Source organism: Botryllus schlosseri, chromosome 3, assembly GCF_051294905.1.
Source record: "Botryllus schlosseri isolate E-star chromosome 3, Bs_hap1, whole genome shotgun sequence".
In the NCBI taxonomy this organism is placed as follows: domain Eukaryota; kingdom Metazoa; phylum Chordata; class Ascidiacea; order Stolidobranchia; family Styelidae; genus Botryllus; species Botryllus schlosseri.
The window spans coordinates 18,485,529-18,506,851 of record NC_137238.1 but is presented as its reverse complement, the minus strand read 5'-3'; the positions used below and the strand labels follow the sequence as shown (position 1 = coordinate 18,506,851).

Genomic DNA, 21,323 nt, shown 5'->3' with positions numbered 1-21,323 from the left:
CTATCTCACATGCCATCGTCGTCATGGTGTTGTAACCAATCAATCGCTGGACTCGTTGGCAATGTTTCTTTTGTTTTCAAGTAGCTTATGATAACGGCTGAACTAACTCGTCAAACATGTACGATAGCGACGATGGTCTCCAGACATCTGAGCTGGAGACAATGAAAATGACATTTTAGCTTGAGACCCTCGATCATGTAAAATTGCAACCCCTAAATTAACCTTAACTATGAGTGAAACCCTAATCCAAACTCTGACCCCAAACCTAGACCAAAACCTCATCTTGACCCACATGCTCAAATGGCAATGTTCATTAAGGCTGTTCAAAAATCACTTTTTTTTCAGATTCCAGCCATTCACTGATTAAATTGTCAGATTACCCTAAAAACGCTGCAAAACAAATTTGACTCAATTCCAAATAGTAGAAGCGGAGTTATTTAAGTTTTTCATTGATAATTCTCTGATTATCCTCCAATCGAATCAGAATTAGAATTAGAATTGAACCAAATTTGGTGTGCAGCGTTTTTTTAGCGTAACCTGACAATTTAATCAGTGAATGGCTGGAATCCCTGCGGAATGCTCATATGGCCAAATTTGGTTCGTACTCCCATCTTGTGCGTTGTCGCATGAAATCGAATGTTGCAGTCTCACTATGGCCAACCCGCGTAATCCCCTCCAACACAAATAAGACGCACATGCAATGCAAAGTAGTTTATTTGGTAAATAACAATATCACCCGGAAGAATAACAACTGACAACGCATTGCGAAATACGTTGTAGTTGCATTATCCAGCTGTTAGCAGCGGCGCGGTAATAGTAAAGCCTCCGTTTAAGCCATGCGTTTGTTCCGGAACTGTAAAGATGGAATAAAATGATAAGCGGTCGGGGAATCGAGCAAATTATCTTATATTTTCTACACATAGCGATTCACTCGCAGCATATATATCGTTAAGTAAATTTCCGTTGCTTGTGAAATTAAGTTAGATTCCCAATACACCAACATTCATGCTGGATTATCTATCCCCCAGCAGCACGGTGCAAACTTGAAACAGGGTTTTAGCAGCTGCATGACATCATGATACTATTATTGCGTCGCAAAATATCGTAAATCCCTATGTGAAAAGGGACGAAGGTGCCTATTGTCCGTAGACTTCTGGCTTAAATTAGGTTGATTTAAATCAGAAGGATTGAATTCAGGTTCTTTCTTATACCCTCGATTTCTGATTATAATTCCATCGCGTAAATGCGGTTCCCTATTGGACAACAATGTATAATTGTACATTGTAAAGTACATTCATCGGTCATTTTGTGCCAAGGTTTCATCGTCATCGATCTCACTGGGAGCGCACGTCGAGGAGTAGCATGTTGACCGCAACTTTATATGTATTGGTGTGTCCTGGCGCGGAAACAGCTGACGCCGAAATAGCGATGGCGGCTGGCTGCACTAAAGCATGCAAACGATCTCAAGCGGATTCTGTCATAATGAAATTATCCATACCATAAGCGTAAAATCGTCTCAAACCGCTTCAAATCTGCGCGGAAATTCAGAGCTATCAATGAACCGCCGACTTACGACTCACCACATCTTGTATCTCTGTAACGATACGAGGGAATTCCTTGTCTACCAGTGTCGAGTTATATACTTCATAATATAGTTTTCCACTGAGGATGAATCCTGTGAAGATATGCATGTTATTTATGATGTGGTATTTTGTCATCCCGGTCTTGATGCCGTGGATCATTTCAATCTATTGACGAAGGTTTTTTGAGTAATGCAGAAATAAACATATTATCGGAATCTATGATGTAGGACAGTGTTTCTCAACCTCATCTGAGCTCGTACATCGTGAGCTTTATGAAGATCTCTCATAACCCCAGACCATGATCGGAACCGCGCTTTGTCAGGTCGCTTCACTACCCTGGTTTTGATCCTCCATTGGATTGTCACGGGCTATTTCATCACTACCATTCATACACACGTTTCACAAACAAACACGCTCTCTCCGTATCGAATAGACCCGGGGATTCACGAGCGTAATACTTATCTCTGTGTGTTGCATTTGTACTGCGGGGACGAGTTTGCAGGATGAGATTATTCGGCCTCGGTAATTTCGGCGCCTGGAGATATAATTATTATCGATAGTTATGCACTGAGGGCGTCGCATGTGCACCAAAACTTCATACGGCTTTAGGTGTCCTGTAGCGGGATGTATGGCCGGCGCTAGAAGGTCGTAGGCCAACTGTTCACGTACACGCAAACGCACAGCCATAGACTAAACAGCGGTTTTTAACCGCTAGGTCTTCCATGAACCAGTCTCAGGGGCTCCGTGGAGGTCAAGACACACACTCAACTCGGTCCGTGGACATATAAGCATGCGACATTACAGCATGCGACACTTCGGCATGCGACACATGAGCATGTGGGTTAAATTACGGGTTAGGGGTAGGTTAGGGTTGGATTTACGGTTGGGTTAGGGTTAGGCTTTAGGTTAGAATATATATAAGGGTTAATTTCAGGGCTATGTTTCGGGTTAAGGTAAGTTTTTTGGTTATACACAGTCACATGCTGAAGTGACGCATGCTGATGTGTGCCATGCTGAACTGTCGTTTTCCATTGTGTCGAATGCTCAGCTCATATGTCGGGCAACCACTCAACTCATACATATGATTTGTGATGACACGCCCGTGATAGCCATCATTGGTTGCAGTTAATTGGGCTCGATCACTAGTCGAATTGTGACTGTCGTGGTAGTTTGTCATTTGCACTGGCTTATGCGGTGAAGCTGTGGTTCGAAAACGAAACGACGACCTTCTTTAATGCTCATTCTATCTCCAATGTTTTTAAGACAATTTGGAATCAAGCACTTGGTATCACGCTGTGGCGTTTCGACCGAACAATACAATGACACTTTACCAAAGTCAAGCCTCGCATTTCAGGACTGGTATCTGAATATGAACAGCACAAGTCACATTGATTTTCAATCAATATTTAATATAATGTTTTCGTTTTGCGTAAAAATTATATTTTAATGGTTTTGTTATTTTAACACCGTGTTTATGCACAGTTTATTTTGTGCACGAGTAATCTATAGTAATGTATTAGATGCGGGGACGCAACCTGCTAACCCCAAACCCCTAAATTGTGGGGCGAGATCGAAGGGGCCCAATTTTATTTCGTAGATGACCATAAATTATATAGCATTTTGGTACAATTATTAAACTTGAAAATATGCCTCGCGCGTAACGCGATTTAATGTTGTTGCATGTATCGATTTTAATTGCGATAATTCTTTAATTTAATTTAATTTATAGGAATAGGCATTTCGGCGTCGGCCATTACCGCGTCAGGACACAGCAACCCATGTGAAGTTTTGACAAACATGATACTCTACGAAGTGTACTGACAAAAACATCGGCTGCGAGAAAACCTTGGCCGAACATGATAAACATATATCAATCTTGGCCGAACATATATATTTATATGTCCAATTTTCAATTGGTCCTATAGGCGCCTAATTGGCCGGCGCCGAATAGTCCAGTCTTCGGTATCTGAGAAAATTAAGCACCCCGCGAAGGAATGTCAACTTCGAATTGTATGCGTCTCACGAAAAAGGTTGTTTTTATTTCAATCTAGTATGGTTGGGCGATTCCAGCCGGAAGGTCACGAAATAACAACATGCAACGGAGTAATTAATAACAATGCCGTATGGCGTACGCCAGGAGCGGGCAACTTCTCCAGTCGGCGGGCCGGATATAGGAAAATTAAGTACTTGGTGGGCCGGATTACTGAATCGATACATCATTCGCCCATTCATCTACATCAGGGGTTCTCAACCCGCGGCCCGCGGGCCGCATGCGGCCCGCAGACGATTATTTTGCGGCCCGCGACATCTTTCAATAGGAACGCAATTACTACTGGCAAAGTATTGTTATGGAAGACCGATGTGTCACATTTGTCGAAGAAAAGTTGTTGTAACGAAGCGTAGAACCTCAAAATGATACCACGATAGTTTCTTCTGGATTTAAACTGCCTGATCTGGGAGAAAACGTTGCTAGCTAGGTTTCAAGCCCACCTATCCATATTTCGAGGCATTTATAGAATTGCCGAATAGCCTACCTTACAGACGCATTGTTCAAAATTGCTTGGAATATCGCTAAACCCAAGAATCTGTTAGAGAAGGTGTGACTTCAATAAAACTTTAACGTAGGCTACTGTGCGAATATTCGGTGTTTCCGGAACTTTGCAGCAAGTCCAACATCACCTGACAAATTTCGAAGCTAAAGTTGTCTGATTCAACAGTCACCAGAAGAGTGACAGCCAGTAGATCTTTAATTATCGCATGTTCTGAAACACGTTCCACGTAGGCTACTTTAGCCTAGCATTGGACGAATCCACCGACTGCACAGTGCACACACGTGGCATAGCAAATTATCCAGGTGCGTTATATAAGACGGGACATATTTCCAGAGAAAATGCAGACTGGGCAAGCGTGGGGAGGGGACCAGTGAAAGAAAACATCAACTTTACAATGCTGACTTCTGTAACTATTGGTGTATGGCCCCATGGAAGGAAAGGAGAAGAGTTGATTGGTTTTCTCAGAAATGATCCCGAACGCCTGACTTCTTCTCGTATCGCTGAGCTGAGAGCTCAAAGGGATATTGGCCTCTGTAACGAAACAGTTACCGTAATTTTATACTTGCTAGCTCGCGTACTGGAACAGATAATTCGGTTCTCTTGTAGAAGCGTTTGAAGCAGGGATATCTAGAACTGGTAGTTCTAGATATCCTTGGGTTGAGGGTGCAGATACCGACTTGGCAACGTATGCAATGCACGCTCCATGAAGGGATTTACTTGCGCCACTGGAAGTTAGATATTCTCACAAAAAACAGTATCTGCAATGCTTGATAATGCATAAAAATGTACTAAATGCCCGTATAAGACTCGTAAATGTGCTATAGTAGCCTAAATCGAATAGTAGCCCACAAATACACGGTGATAATGTTCTGCGGCCCGCAGGCTCTTTCGCTGTTAAAATGCGGCCCGTTATACGAGGGAAGTTGAGAACCCCTGATCTACATATACAAGGAATAAATCGTATTTAATGAATGTATTATAATGACAGCAGTGTCACTTCAAAGCCATTTCATGCTGATAATGACGAAAACAATGTGGATTTGAGAACAGCATTGTGATACAGGCGCCGTCGTGTCTGCTTCTTTCTGATCAATTGACAAACGGTGCAATCGTTAATTAAGAATTCAAGGCGTTCGATAAGCCCGGTACATCAAATTTAACCAAGATATCATTTCATTAGGGTTGACCACATGGTAAATGCGGTGAGCAATTGAGCATGTGGGTTGAATTGCGGTTTAGAGGTAGGTTAGGGTTGGATTTATGGTTGGGTTATGGTTAGGATATATATAAGGGTTAATTTCAGAACTATGTTTCGGGTTAGGGTAAGTTTTGTGTTATAAAGTCACATGCTGAAGTGACGCATGCTGAAGTGTCCCATGCTGAACTGTCGTTTTCCATTGTGTCGCATGCTTATATGTCGGGCAAACGGTAAATGCCGATAATGCAAGTCTTCTCGCTCCGTCGAAGTTATGCGTAAGCTCTACTATCGCACGCTGCGCACACACGTATATAATAACATACAGTCACTAATTTTGACGTTTAATCAAGTAGTGGAGAATCTCGGCAGACTGGGTCCGCGGGCCACATTAACATGTAAGACGGGAAAATGTTCGCGGGCCGTGTGTTGCCCACCCCTGCCGTACGCCGTATAACAATGACTGCGGGCCGTATGTCTCCCACCCCTGGTCCTAACGCACAGCATAACAATGACTGCGGGCCGTATGTCTCCCACCCCTGGTCCTAACGCACAGCATATCCAACACAACTCTTACCTAACCATCCGTCAGGTATGTAATCTTCTTGAACCTTCAGATATATCAAGTATTTTCTTTTCTGGTACGCATAGATTGCTTCGTGATGTGCGTTGTAGCTATTTTTGTACTGTTGGGATACCAATATCATTATGATAGTTGATCCCTCAACTGCCTCAGCCATTTTCTAAACGAAAATATCTCTTAAATCACGGGAGTCAAACCACTGGAACGTGGCCCGGGAGTAGATTTCTTGCAGTCCGCAATCACTACTCGCAATTTTAAGCCACTCATTGGGATTTACCAAAAAATCGGATATTCAAGAACCGTCGCTACCTTAGTTTTACTAGTATTAAAAAATGTTTCGGTACCATGTTACGGGGTGCGCGGCAATGTGAGCGGTGTGGCGTGGTGATATCCTTGGCTGAGTAGAGGGTATAGGTGTAAATTACGGACTCGATGGCGAACCGATGCCTCGTGAAGCTCGCTTCGTTTGTCAAAATAATCAGCGTTATAAAGGTTTTGGGATGTTTTTAAGCAAAGAACATGATTCTTTGCCTATTTCCAGAGAATATGTGGTCCATGCTGATACTCAGTAACACACCTATTTGTAGGGTTACCATACGTCCTCCTCTAGTAGGATTTGTCCTGCATTTTAGGGTTTTTGAAATTGTCCTCCGAGGACGCCTAAATGTCCTCCTTTTTAAGATTTTGTCCTCTTTTTTGAGAATTTCGGTCCCATTTACGGCCAAATTCGACTGAGATACCGTAAATCAGCACCGAAGTAACGCCCCGGCGGGTATTCCGGGACCTGAGCCGAAAAGTTGACCTTTTCTTTTTCATTCAACCTATCGCGAAGTGGGAATATTTACCAGTTTTTCAAGATTTTTTTCTCAGGTATTCTAAGTTTGAAAATTTTGAAAAAGTGTCCTCTTTTCCCGATTCCAAAATATGATAACCCTACCTATTAATGAGATCCTTTTTCCATGTATGATTCAATAAAATAACATGGATGCCTGGCATTGCCTGCTGTCGATGACCGGAATCAAATTAGACGACATTCTAGTAACGAGCTTAAAGTACTTGCTATTTGATGTTTTGTGCTGGTAGCCTATACATTTCTCCTACTATGCAAAATCCTCTTTCACATCCAAGCAGCATAGACCGTCCAGACCATACTTGGACAACGAGATAATTCTTCGGAAAAGGATTGGCTCTAAGGGCCGGGTCGGTCGGCCTGCGACGCGAAGCGGGTGCCGGGCGGCGGCCGGACTGGGCGAACAGCTCTCGGGGCGTGAGCTCGGACCTGCGCCGGCGCCCTACCCGTGGACCGTCGCAACTGCGCGATTGCGGTGACCCCTGGTATAGTACAAAACGAACCCAGCTTTGTGTACAGGCGTTAACCATTCTCATGGTTATGTGCGGTGATTTGATATGAACTGATTTTTGTTGCATTTATTTCCTATTCACAATTTCATTCATTTTCCAAGTTTTTACGAAGTCAGTAATTCTAATGCCAATCTAATTTATAAAAAACCGTGTAGCTTTAATTCTAGTTCTGATCTAATTTGGAAAAACCTGTATAGCTATATTTATAATTCTAATTCTAATCTAATTCGGAAAAAGCTGTGTAGCTCTAATTCTAATTTTAATCTAATTTTGGAAAAACTTGTGTAGCTCTAATTCTAATTCTAATTTACTTTGGAAAAATTGTGTAGCTCTGATTCTAATTGTAATCTAATTTGCAGAAAACTGAGTAGCTCTAATTCTAATTCTAATCTAACTCGGGAATGTTCAACATTTTCTAGTTGTCCAAGTCTGGTCCAGACAGACCCACAGACCGAATTGCAATCATAATATAATACGTGGTGCAGCGATGATCCTTGGGGGCTACAGATTCTTGTGATATTCCAGAAATAGGTAGCGCACGCATAAAACATTAGATTAATTAGGACAGCCAATTGAAGTGTTTAGTTTACATTAGTTTATATGTAGTGTTTCATTAGACATGGAATGCGGGATCAGTCATCAATCGCTTATTTATATTTTGTGATCTCACTACTTTTCCCATATGTCATGTCCGTTAATATAGAAATACTCGCCTCTATCATATCCCCTCTCATTTGTTCTACATCGATCCAAACGTCAAAGCCTTCGTTTTTCAGCTTCTTGTTGAGCTGAATTCGTATATATGAAGCATATAAAATCTCAAACGATACAGGCATTTGAAATCGCGCTTGTATTGTCGGAATTATTGATCATAGGATAAATTACAGTAGGTGGAAAATACTCATATTCATATAGAGCTGAATTACTATTTGGCCCATAAGTATAGGGTTGCATTTACAACAAACGGTTGTTTAAAACACTGTTTAAACATTTGAAAAAAAAAACAAAGAATTGTGTTTTTTAAGTTAAATCATGCCATAATTGTGTAAATATTTTCCAAAAAACATGTTGTATGAGCTTACGGATGATTACCACCCGATAGCCGACTTATACGATATGGGATGGCTGGAACCCTCAGAATAGTCGGTTCAACAGCTAAAGTACGTAGATATTTCGTCAAAGGAGCTATATTTACCCTATCTTTTCAATTGTCAATGTCAATCCACAATTGAATACTCGTGACGTCATGGCTCAAAAAAATAAAAAACATGTTTCAAACAAGGGCCTTGTTTAAAACATGTTTGTTATAAATACAACCCTATACCCATAAGTATAGCCTAATTACGTGCAACCACCAGAGGTGGTCAAAGTAGTCAAGAAAGCTACTCAAGTAGAAGTAGAAGTAGTGACAGCAAAATCTGCCCAAGTACGAGTAGAAGTACATCTTACATAAGCAACCTAAAACTACTTGAAGTAGAAATAGAATTGAATGACTTTAAATCTACTCAAGTAAGTAAGTAGTTATGAAAACGATCGTAACTCGTTCGCATGGACTGTCAAAAGCTGCAAATGGAGCTGTACGGAATGTGTAGTGAGCTTGATTCATATTGACGCATCCCAGGAGATGTCAATTTTTGACAGAATAAGCAGTCGTCCACGACATGGTATGTAAAAGATAGTATTGATATTTGATATGGAAATGCGATACTAATCCTTTGTTTACTCGAATACCCCATTTAGAGAATATCATGGCATGGCGCCCTCTCCCATATTTTAAGGCCCCTAGTTCAGTCGATGAGCAATACGGAGAAGTTGTGTCGGGTACGGCTTTAACACTTTGCGGGATTAGTATACGTTAATTATAAATATAGCAGTTCGTAAAAATGCCATATAGAGTTGTATAGCTTTATTTTCGGAAAATATAAGGCATTACTACACTTGCTTTTATACTTCGACATGTACGTTCTCCTGACAAAAGAACTGAAACTATAATTAGAACTCAACGTGTAATACTCGTAATTGAAAAAAAATACAAATACTACTTCTAAAAAGCGGAAAATATATTTCATGTGTTTTGTCCAGAAAGTTTCAATGGTGGTCTGCTAAAACAGGTCTAACGTTTAAAAAAAAGTCAAAGTCTACTTTTCCAGATTAGGACGCGTCATGGGCTGCAAGGTATAATAGGTAATTGCTAGATTGCGAAACGGTAGTTTCAAACGTAATGGGGGCCATACTTACTTTGATGACATATTTGATATGGGCGGCAATGCTGCCTGAACGGAACCACGCAACCCGGTATTTACATATATTCAGTGGTACTTTCATTAAAACATATTTTTTACACCATATCTATTGTGCGCGAAGCGCAACGAAAATTCCGGGTATCACATGACTTTTATGCAAATTAAATGTCGGTACTACGTGAAAACAGCCCCGAAAGTCCTTAGGCTATCTTTCTTATTAGGGGATTAAACTATTTCTACTTGACAAAGGGAAAATAGCGAAAAGTAAGTAAGTAGTTCACAAAATATTACGAAGTAGAAGTAGAAGTAGCGAAAAAAAAGATCTACTTGAGTAAGTATCAGAAGTAGAGGAAAACTACTTGAGTACTTCGAAAAAGTAGAAGTACTTCGTTACTGACCACCTCTGTCAACCACGTTATCAATATCACACGTAGAGGATAGCCTGGCTCCTCTCTTTTGCCTGAATCACTAAAATCAACATTAGCCTTTCAAATCATTTAAATCTGGCCGTGCAATCAATGCAATTATTACATTCCAGATGCGAAAGACATCGAGGTATAGCGACACAAAAGTGCAGCAACGAAATACGTTCGCAATTCGCGATGTTTAAAAGTGGGCATCGAGAGACAGATAACCTTTTTACTCCTGAAACGGCACGAATGGCTATGACTATACGCATTCATTCTACATGTAAGCCTATGTGCTTACGTACGGATACGAAAGAATCGCACTTAACATAGATTACACAATGCGAAAGAAGCATAAGCGACTCATTCACCTTCTACCAAGATTGCTGTCCACCTACCTGCAATGCGATCTTCTGATTTGACCAACTGTAACTTATCATAATTCTTTCCTCTGGAATTTTGGTTGAAACCTTTAGTAACGGTTGAAGTTGAGAGCCGCCGGGTCTGGTTTTCACTCTATTATTCAATTGCCAAAGTGCCGCAGTTAAATAGAGTTCTTGTCACTGCCGAATAGCAGTTCGAGAAATATAAAGGGTCAGGGCCGATTTTATAGTAGAATATTTTGTTTCGTCATCATGCATATGCGGTGGAGATCGTCGAAAGCGATTGCTTATGACATTTCGTCGTCGGTCCCGTCTCTAGCACAAACTCCTACCCGTGAATTCACGCAGAAATCCCGTACTTAAATATTAAGGATGTATTAGGTTATTCTTTATTTATTGTCATCCAAGGTGCATGCCTCTTCTTTACATCGCCTAGCAGGGCCAAGGTGGGTGTCCGATTTCAAAGACTACTACAATTCGTTTCGACACCTCCGTATATCTTTTCATTGTATCACAATCTTGTGATGTATTGAAATGATGAAACTATTATTAAATTGATACTGATAGACTGATATTTAAAAGGGCCCTGGGTTCATATGAGCACAAACTATTATGAAAGGTTCTCTTTGTACACGAAAACTTGACGATGCCACGATGCTAAAACCAAATTTTAACTTCCTGTATATGCTTTCCCATTCTGTTGTCTGAGTATTAGTAATTATTCAGAGTACGTTTTGGTGTCTGGCTGGAGCGAAATGGCTTCTTGTATTCGTATAAAAACTGCTTGGTAAAATTACGGTAAATCCGGGCTCGGTTGTGGGTGCGTAAATCCCAATCATTGGCACCCCGTATTGTTGGGCTCGGGGAGAATCTTTGTATACCAGTATGATCTCGCTCTCGTCCGCATTCAGACTCAACACTTAGCAGTGGCGATGGTTAAACAATTATTTATTTAAAGCCGGAATAGTGTGATTTTTCAAGAAAAATTCCCGATAATCAATCTAATGTCTGGACGTTCATCTTCATTTTCTGTTAAATGACCTTCTTGCTACCACCATCATGCAGCGAGTGATAGAAAGTTTGAAATCAAGAAATAGTTGATAAAACATGTCTCAGGTATCTATAAAATTCCGATCTGTCTTAATAATGTTCATAATGTTCGCATACCGAGTAAGAACATGGAGAGAACGTTCGTACCAGGAATGGGAGAAGAGCATAGATTTGGACTCGGATTTGATAACAGAAGAGGATTTGACATTTTCAGCTTGAGCTTCAAAATCCAAAATTCAAGGGGGGCGAAAGCATATACGTTGGATTCGACCTACGCAGATCACATGCTAATAAGATTTGTGTTTTGTACTTTCGTCACCTGTCATTGCCGGTGATGTTGGCATTGGTTATTAGTAGGGCGTTTTTTTTTTGACCTAAAAAAAATAAAATTTTGACCTAAAAAATCAAAATTTTGACTTTTTTTGACCTGAAAAAACTGAATTTTGACCAAATTTTGACCTAACGTATGCAAATTAGGTGTTTTCCCACATAATGTTAAAATTGTACCACTTATCTTCATTTCTGGTTGGAACTGACTGTCCTAACGAAGTAGTTTGGCCTGAAAAAATGTTTTTGGCTTAGAAACAGGCAACTTTTTACATGAAAAAAAATAATATTTTAACGAAATCTGGCCCTATGAAGAATTCCAGTGGTTACAATATGTATTATGGTAGAAATAATTAAAATATTTTGTAGTACAACGAGAGATACTCTCCTACATTCTTGGGTAGAAAGTGCACGTCCTTACTATGAAGCTTGCCAAGGACGTTCAACAGCAGGAGTTGTTGGCTGACAACACTCAAGTTGTGCGTACACTGCTGTTGCTGGTGACACACCGTGTTGCTTCACTCTGACAATGTTGTCTACATCACAATTTTTCATCATGCGCTTCTTAATGTAAGAATGATGCGATGCGCAAAAAGTCTTTCTTCATTTAGGACAGTGGTTCCCAACCGGGGGGGAATTTCCCCCTTGGGAGGAATTTTGAAATTTTTAGGGGGGAATCTGGTTTTGGCATTGTATCGGAAGATACACTGGCTTCACAATGTTTTTAGATTTTTATGGTATAGAACTGTTAAGTAGAAATTAATTCTTTACATTTTTTCAACCTAGGTATATGTTTAAATGCCTTCCGTAGCTATTACACCCCATGATAAAGTGAGGCTCACGAGACGATTTCGTTGGGTCCGCGACAGCCTCTCGACCAAATTGCTGCTAAGCAGGAAAACGTCAAGCCGAATTCAGCACAAGGCCGCTAGTGAAATTGTTTAACTTTTTAAGCCAACATATGAGCTAATGCGAAAAACATACCATACCAAATTCATCGATTCAACTCAAGTCCATAGCAAGCGATTTTGGTGATTTATTTTTCGTCAGCGGCTACCCGATCGGTCAAAAACAGGTCAAATTTGACTGTACCTTACCGAAGGTTAGTGCGGTCCGGATTTGCCATAGTTCGGACATATCTGAATATGTTTGGCCATTAATTGCTCAGTCAACACATGGTTGTGCGTTAAAAAGCAAATTTTAATAGTCACAGGCAACTTTTTCATAAGGGGGGTGGGGGGGTGGGGGATTTCAGCTCAAATATCGGCCAAGGGGGGTACGAGACGAAAAAGGTTGGGAACCGCTGATTTAGGATATTGCGTTACGTTGACCATAACACCATGTCCACCTATTATTTGTTTTATTTGACCGTTTAGGATTCACAATGGGTAGACGATTAGCCGTTTACAGCGGTAGTCCTATAAAATAGGCTAAAAGCGGTAAAATATGAAATTGTAAGTTCACCGACAGTGCAAAATCTGCAATACAAACAAAATGCAGACGTCAAAATTTTTTTGACTTTATGAAAAATTTTGACAAATTTTGACCTAACGCTACAATTTTGACAAAATTTTGACAAATTTTGACATGTCAAAAAAAAACCGCCCTAGTTATTAGGGATGGTGTGAACCTTTCAAAAAGGTTCGCGTTCACACGAACCTGAACCTCATGACGTCACGTGACGTCATATTGCTAATTCCAACCCTATCTTTCAATGAAGTGATAGCCTATATTAATGTACACGTTACCTAGCGACGACTCGGGCCACATAATGCCACAATGCCGAAGTACATATTTGTGTTTTAAAAGTCGCTGAGGGTGGAGATAATAAAGTTAGCTGATCCGAAAGAATGCTAATCGTGTGATTAAATACTGCTAATCGCGACGCATGAATGGAGAAGGTTACGCGCGATGGCCAGTCGTGGTGTCCCGAGTTCTCAATCAAGTGGCGTTATCTGTTGCATCATAATGCGAAAATGCGTTATATATAGGCTGCTAGTTGGTGAACGTAACTCAAAGATCCCACAATCTCCATAATGAAGCGACAGCCTGCTAATGACGATACTGCCACTGTAATAGGTAGAATTATCATCATCGCGAAATGAAAGTCGTGTCCAATTCGTACGGTACAGCTAAGAAACGGATATCGCTTTGCAATGGCGGGTAGGAATACATAATTCGTTGATTGTTTAGTGAAGCCATAACCTATGAGACAATCGGCACGGTCATTATCGGGAATAATTAGACGTAGGAATGGTACGCAGTTTCTATAGATAACTAGAAATCTATAGTTGTTCCAGTTTGTTAAATCATGAGATTAACACTAACTTTATACGCCGCGATCAACCGCTTTCCTTAATCCTGGGTTGATAAATCCTGACGAATGCGCTAATCAACTTTATTGCTAATCCAACTTTATTATCCTCGCCCTTAATGTATCAACTGAGGCAATTAAAGGATATAATACTCCCATAAAATCAATATCTTCCGTCGCTTTGCCAACAATTTCGACGAGGACTTACCAGGGGACATAAACTTACGCCTTAACGGTCGAGACCAGACCGGACAATGTATTCGGCGTCTGAGTATCGCTAAATTGATATTGAGCTGAGTGTAAAACAGGTTTCTATACTTGCTACAAATATTACCCCATTAACAAGTTATACACTATGCAGCGGTGGCCAACACCTCAATCGCACGGATTTGGTTTTAATGATGCAGTAAAGATATGAAGTCAAGATAGACCCCGTACGCCTGCTAGATATTTTTCATCAGAAAACGATATCAATTTCATTGATTGGTTTAATAAGCATCATTCGCTGACTACGTATTTTGCTCGTGATGTTTTTGATTGCGGGTCAAACTCACAACAGAGAGTCACTAAATATTCATAAACGGAAACCTGGATATTTCGGGCAAACTTTTGTAACTATGCAAGTAAAACATTTGAGATTGTCAAGGTGCATGCTCGTTTAGTGTTGATTTTTAATGCTGCCAGCGCCATGCATAGAGTGGCCCGCAGTTGAAATGCAATAAATATGCACCAAAGATGCTCTAATGAAGTGAAAAGTGTAATATATGAAAAAGGTTCACAGTGTAGAACCTACCAAGGTTCTGTTGTGAACCCGAACCTCTAAATTTCCGAGGTTCACACACAGAACGCGAACGTGAACCTCACGTTCACACCATCCCTATTGGTTATACTACTCAACAGATCTTGTCCTTACTCCGAAACTTTGCCGAATTTGCATCTCTCTACGATGCGCGTTTGGCATACTGTATTGAAGACAAACCAGGCGAATGCGCACTATAGATGAATAGAAGCTGAAATTTTGAAATCAAAGAGAGAAAGAGAGAGAGACGGGGTTTTCCCAGGTCGCTAATACTATATGGAAATACGAATAAATTCACGTTACCCGAATTCCGTTGTATTCCGCATATTGATAAAGCTCTGCACTAGCTTTCTTTGAAAGGCTGTGGTTTTAGTAATTTGAGATGCTGTTAGCGGCCATGTGATCCCAGCTGTATCTTTTTCGCCGCCTAAGTAAGCACATAACCGTAATATTCAATGAATAAACAGCTGGCTTCCAAGTCAGTTTCACACAGGTGTCACCAAAACGCGGCCCGCGACTTGATTTGAGATATCGGAAGAAAGCTAAGAAAACCATTTTGAAATGCTGAATGTGACTACAGCTTCAACATATTGTTGTTGCTGTTTCAAAATAAGCTACTCGCCTGTGCGCAGCATCACTATTCGTCACTAGCTATAACGGCTTTGGCGATGGCAACAGCATTCCTTCGGGGGATAATAATCAGCTGATATGAATGGGCTGGGCATATTGCCTTGGCATACAATGGCCCAAACACTGCCAAGACCGAGACGCATAGGCATAGGACAGTGGTTCTCAAACTGTGGGCGTGCCCCTCTTGTAGGGACGTGAAAGCATCTGAAGGGGGCGCGGACCTGCGGTCAATTAAAAAAATTTCCGCGCTCCGAGCGATTTACATCACTTTCAAATTTTGTATATAATCCGGAATTCATATTATAGAATTTTCTCATCAACAGTCATAACCTTGCATGCCATCAAACTATCCGTTGGGATTGCTAGCATTCTGGTTTCATTTTGTGATATGACGATAAGGGGGGAGCTATATTTTTAAGTATCATAAAGGGGGAATGTCTAAAAAAATTGAGAGCCACTGCATTATGGCTTCGCCACAAGATAAAACTTTGCGTGGAGCTGGTTTTTCAGCCGGTAACGCATCTCGCTAGCTCCAATATGGATTCCTTAGTCGCCGAAAAGCGTTTCCAGGTATCGTGCACAGTTCAGAGTTCAAAATGAAATGAAATTGATGATTATGATTTTTGTTGTATTTGTATTCCTTTAATGAAAAAATTACTTCTTTTGTGGTCACTATACCCATCGCCTATGTTAGGTAGCACGGCGTTGTACTGACGTAGAGTATTAAAACGTGGTTGCCTAGTTTATATCGATATTGAATTCATGCGGCCCGCGGCCGCTACCAAATTTGAACAGTGGCCCGCGACGCGATTTGAGTCGGCGACCCCTGGTCTACCATATGATGGTTATAGTATTGATTGCACAATTCGGTGAAGTTGGATGTGTGAAAATTTTCCTTTCCCACTATACAATCCGGTTATCCGGTTTCTAAAAAAACCTGCGCGAAAAAAAGTATATACCACGGGTTCTCAACCACTGGGCCATGACCCACTGGTGGGCCACTGGGGCATTTTGAGGTGAGCCCCGGAGCTATTTGGTAAATTGTACATTTAGTGAAAGTTCAGTTATATTTGTCATGTTATTCGCTCAGAACATATATTCATATTATCGACATACATCAAGCTGTTCAGCTGACTCAGATGAGATGTAGTGACTGGTGACACATATGACGTCACAATGTACAAGTCGAAAATGGGAGGGGGACACGTCGTCTTTTGTTCTCCAGCTACGCCTATGATGACAACATACGGACAAAAGCAACGAAAATATTTTCGATTAGCCTATGTAATAACGGGAAGTTAATGCTGAAGTAACCAAGTATTCCTGCAGGGTCACACGTCGTATGCCGCTCAAAATGGTGTGCATTAAACTCGGACTGAAGTGCATTTGATGTAGATTCACGGTACTTCGGCGGGTCTTAATATTGTAACATAGAAAGAGTTAAAATTGCAATTTATTATCAATTATCAACTTCCTGTTAAAGTATACGGCATCACGGCAACGAATCGTATCGGATTGAGGATTTAACGCAGCGCATAAAATCTTCGGAGTGTCGATCTATAACTGTCCGGCCTTCAAATCATTGTGGGCTACATAATGTAAGAGTGGCGTGAATTGTTTGTATCATTTCATTGAATGTTCTGACATCGCAACTTCAATAGGTAGGTACAAGACATACTCACAGCTTGCAAAATAAAAATCTTTCTCCACGTCTCTGTGATGTCCCATTAATCGAAATCACGTTAGGAAATTGTTTGAAGCTGGCCCAGAATCGTTTCGCTACCACAGTTTCCCCAACATAGTGGAAATATAACCCTAATCACGCAAAATGAGTTCGTGGATGAGGGGATTAAATCATTGTGTTTGGCGACGATCGTGGAACAGTGGTCGAAGAAGGCGCAAAATTCTTTCGATCGTTAGTCGTTTTTTGGAGGAGATTTATTAAGCATAGAAATTTTCTTCGCGCGATTTTATGGCGCTGTAGGTTTGGATTTTAATATGAATAGCAACGGAAAATCTCCGTATATTTTAGAGAAATAAGGCATATCGGCGTCGGCGATTACCACGCATTGAGCAGGACTAGGACTCTAGGCTAAGAGGTGGGTAACAGAAGATTTTCAAATCGCTAAATGGGCAACGGCCATAAAAAGGTTGAGAACCGCTGGTTATAGACCCAAGAAATCCAGCTGTTCGACCTACTTGGAATGAAATGAAACATCAATATCTCGAGAAATGCAAGAAAGTGGTAAATCATGAATGATATCTATGCGACCCTTTAGCCCCGTATCTAATCCGATATTCTGGCCAGGAAATACTCCGCTTCAATGTTCTCTAGAACATTGCGTACACCCCCACCACCGGATATTGTCACGAGCCGCCACTGTCTCATACAGCCACTCCGTTTATGTGAGTCCTGAAGTTTGAGCAGTTATGAAGTGAAACTGCCTAGTCATTTCTCTAATAAAAAAAATACAAATTAGGTTGTCAACTATTTTGCAAATATGGAGGTTTCGCGGACCCCCAGTTAAGAGCCACTGCGTTAGTACCTGTACCCTGTACGGCTGTACCGCCTTATGTTTTATGTCTTGCCACGTACCTGCGGTAATCCATCGTACTGCAGAGGCGTTGCAGATTGCGGCGACACAAGCAATAGCTGTCAACGTATTAAAATCCATTAATAGAAGTTTCTGAGGTGACAGAATAAAATCTGAAATTAGCGTAAGATCAATGGAGTGATCTACTTGGTATAATAGGAATATATGCAACTCGCTGATCCTCTTGAGAAATCGCAGTTAGTCTTCGTATGCCCACACCTTTTACTTTTTCAGCGCCCTGCTAGTGCCGCGGTAATTGACGTAAGCCTGTACCCGTCATATATAATGAAATATAGCAGTCTATAATGGATTGCGGTATAGCAGAGGTTCTCAACACGCGGCTCGCAGACGCTTATTTTGCGGCCCGCGACATCCTCGATCATAATTATGAAAGCAATTACTCATATGGTATTGTTACATATTAATGTAGCATCTTTTTGCTCTCTCATCGCACCGTGTCTGTTTTATTTATCGATAGTCCGCTCTGGTTTCTTGATACGCTCGAGTTGAAATTCGTACTGTTTTGATATTCGGTATTCGTCTGATGGACTCTGGTTTCAGCGAATCCCGCTGGGCATTGCACTTATAAAGAGTGTTACACTCACCACCACTTACTTGAACGGATCGCGACAAGGAAAGGGAAATGAAATCACGAAAACTGAGCTTTCAACTCAGCGTGGAACAATAGATTAGCTTTCGCAGTGATACGTGGAACCCGATTTAACTCATTTGTCGAAGAACAGTTGTCGCAACGAAACGAGGAAGTTTAAAACCACATCACTGACAGTCTCGTCCACAGTTCAAAGTACATATAGCCTACTTTGCTAGTTATAAGTGTCAAATCCAGCGATTCATATTTCAAGGCATTGTTAAAATTGCCGACAACGTTGCTGAGGCATAGTTAAAAATTGCTTGGAATATTGCTAGAGCCAAGAAGTCAGTTTAAGAAATGGGATTTGAGAAAACTTTAGCAGATTGTGCGAATTCCCTGTTTCCGGAATTTAGCAACAAGGACAACATTACCTAGCAAATTTTGAAGCTACAGTTGTGTGATCCAATCATGTTCAAATGAGTAACATTTATGTCAGTCAGTCTTTTATCGCAGCTTCTGAAACAATCTGCTGCATAGGCTACTTTAGCTTAGCATCGGACGAATCCATCGACTGCACGGACATTGCATAGCTCATACCATGGGTGCATTCTCTCATAGTGGACGTTTTCACAGAGTAAATGCTGGCAGTGCAAACGTCTGGAAGGGACAGTTGTTCAGCAATGACGAACTGTTATCGTGGGTCACCCAAAAACATCAACTTGACAAAGCTGACTTTTGTAATCATTGATGGGGCTTCACTCAGCTCCAGCCATGTTGGGAAAGGAGAAAAATCGCCTTGATTTACTTATGTCACTGGAAGATAACATATTCGCACAAATAACAGCAACTGAAAACTTACGAACACTGTCCATTAGGGCTGTTCAAAAATAACTTTCTTTCCTGAATCTTGTTGGCTACGTGATTAAATTGTTAGGTTGCCTTAAAAAACGACGCACACCAAATTTGAATTCATTCCAACCAATACTCGCGGGTTTCGTAGAGTTTGAAAATTTTGAATTTGCCCAAAAACGCAAAACAATTTTTTTTTCAAATTATTCTGCCAACCCCATGAAATTGTTGCGCTGTCTTCAAAAACTTTGCAAAACAAATTTGACTCAATTCCAAGCCGTAGAAGTGGAGTTATTTTAGTTTTTATTCGATAATTCTGGGATTATCCTTGATGGTGGATCGCGCTTCGCGCTCAGTGGAGACGGAGTAACCAGTGTGATTTCCCGAAAGTATCGGTGAATATAATTTAGCTAGTGGGTTGGCGTGGTTCCGTTCACACCGCATTGTCGGCCTTCACCCATATAAGATATTTCATCACAGTAGGGGAGATGCGGTACCGATGGATCACTGGGACCGAAAATACTTCGAAAATTCTCTATGATAATTCCATGTCATGTCTACAATTGCATGCTGGCAAAATCTTTCCTCACATACAAAAAAATTCGACGTGCGCGAGCTATGGGGTTTCTCACAGATGATTTTTGTTTTGGGGGGTGTTAACTAAATTTAGATCGTCATATACGTTTTTCTTTGTAACCTTCAACACGAGCAAACCAGCAATAATTTTTATTGTGAAGTGTAGGGCTTGTATCAGGCTATATAATGGCACCTATTATTTTGTTCAGTACGTTGCTTGAGTGGACTTTTTTTCGATTCATCTATAAAATTCGTAGGGTGGGGACCGATGATACAATAGCCAAATCAAGCAAAATAATCGAGCATACGAATCATGAAACAAATGAAACATTCTTACGTACAGAAAATCTTTATGTAATAATTGCATATGATGTTTTATCGCTATAACGAGGTATTTGGAAGTCACACTGACGATTTTCGGGCAATATGTATGTACCCTCAAAATTATAAGTCCGAGCCTAAATCGAAACGTGATTTTATGACAACATTTGAGTTAATATTTATTCTATTTTTTGACAGTTGCGACCGAACATTCTTCTTTGGCTTGCTGAAGCTTAGATTATTATACTGAGTAAGAAAAATAGTCACATCTGAGTTTTTTAGGGTATATGTGTCATAGGTCCCCGGGTCGTGTGCCATTGGACCCACCGGGTGGGGACCGATGACACGTTCGAGCAACAAATTTTGAACGTCCATAAATATTTTTTGAAAAGGCGGATATTCATGTATATGTGCGCGATAGGTAGAGCTTGTATCAAAGTGCTGAGCCAGCAAAAGGTCTGCTGTTTTCGGCAGAACATTTCGGGGCCAGCGATCATTTTCCAATTTTTGATCCATCGGTACCACATCTCCCCTATATATGGCTCATCATAACGTTAGGAACTGATGTTTCCCAATCTAGCATTTACCTGTCATGTCGTAATCTAGCAGTCCATGGCTTGTCCTAATCTGGAAAAGTGGACTCTGACTTTTTCTTTATTTTTAGAGCTGTTTTAGCATGCCGCCATTGAAACTTTCTGGACTGAAGAGATGGAATACATTTTCCGCTTTTAGAAGTAGCATTTAAATTTCGCTTTCAATTCCCAGTATCATATAATTTGAGTTCTAATTAATATCAGTTCTTTTGTCTGTACAACATACACGTTGAAGTATAAAAGCAAGTGTAGTAAATGCCTTTAATTTCCGGAAATAAAGCTACACAATATGGCATTTTTACGATCCACCATATTTTTTATCAACGTTTTCTAATCGCGCACAGTGTTTACACCGTATCCTATACAACTT

At 40.7% G+C, this 21,323-nt stretch overlaps 1 protein-coding gene across 4 annotated transcripts; it reads right to left on the bottom strand.

The window, feature by feature from the left end:
- Window positions 1–698: 698 nt before the first annotated feature.
- Window positions 699–19,956, bottom strand: LOC145434998 (uncharacterized). Of its 4 annotated transcripts, none has more exons than XM_080312249.1 (7): window positions 18,025–19,946; window positions 15,102–15,225; window positions 10,324–10,441; window positions 7,989–8,063; window positions 5,908–6,073; window positions 1,574–1,675; window positions 699–853 (listed from the first exon to the last, which is right to left on the bottom strand). In XM_080312249.1, exons 1-7 carry the CDS (start codon window positions 18,101–18,103, stop codon window positions 786–788), a joined length of 732 nt encoding a protein of 243 aa, XP_080168375.1. In that variant the 5' UTR covers window positions 18,104–19,946; the 3' UTR covers window positions 699–785. The 4 variants fall into 4 exon arrangements, with proteins under 4 accessions (XP_080168375.1, XP_080168376.1, XP_080168377.1 ...); XM_080312250.1 differs by having other exon boundaries at window positions 1,581–1,675; window positions 18,025–19,938; XM_080312251.1 differs by lacking the exon at window positions 7,989–8,063 and having other exon boundaries at window positions 18,025–19,956.
- Window positions 19,957–21,323: the final 1,367 nt, after the last annotated feature.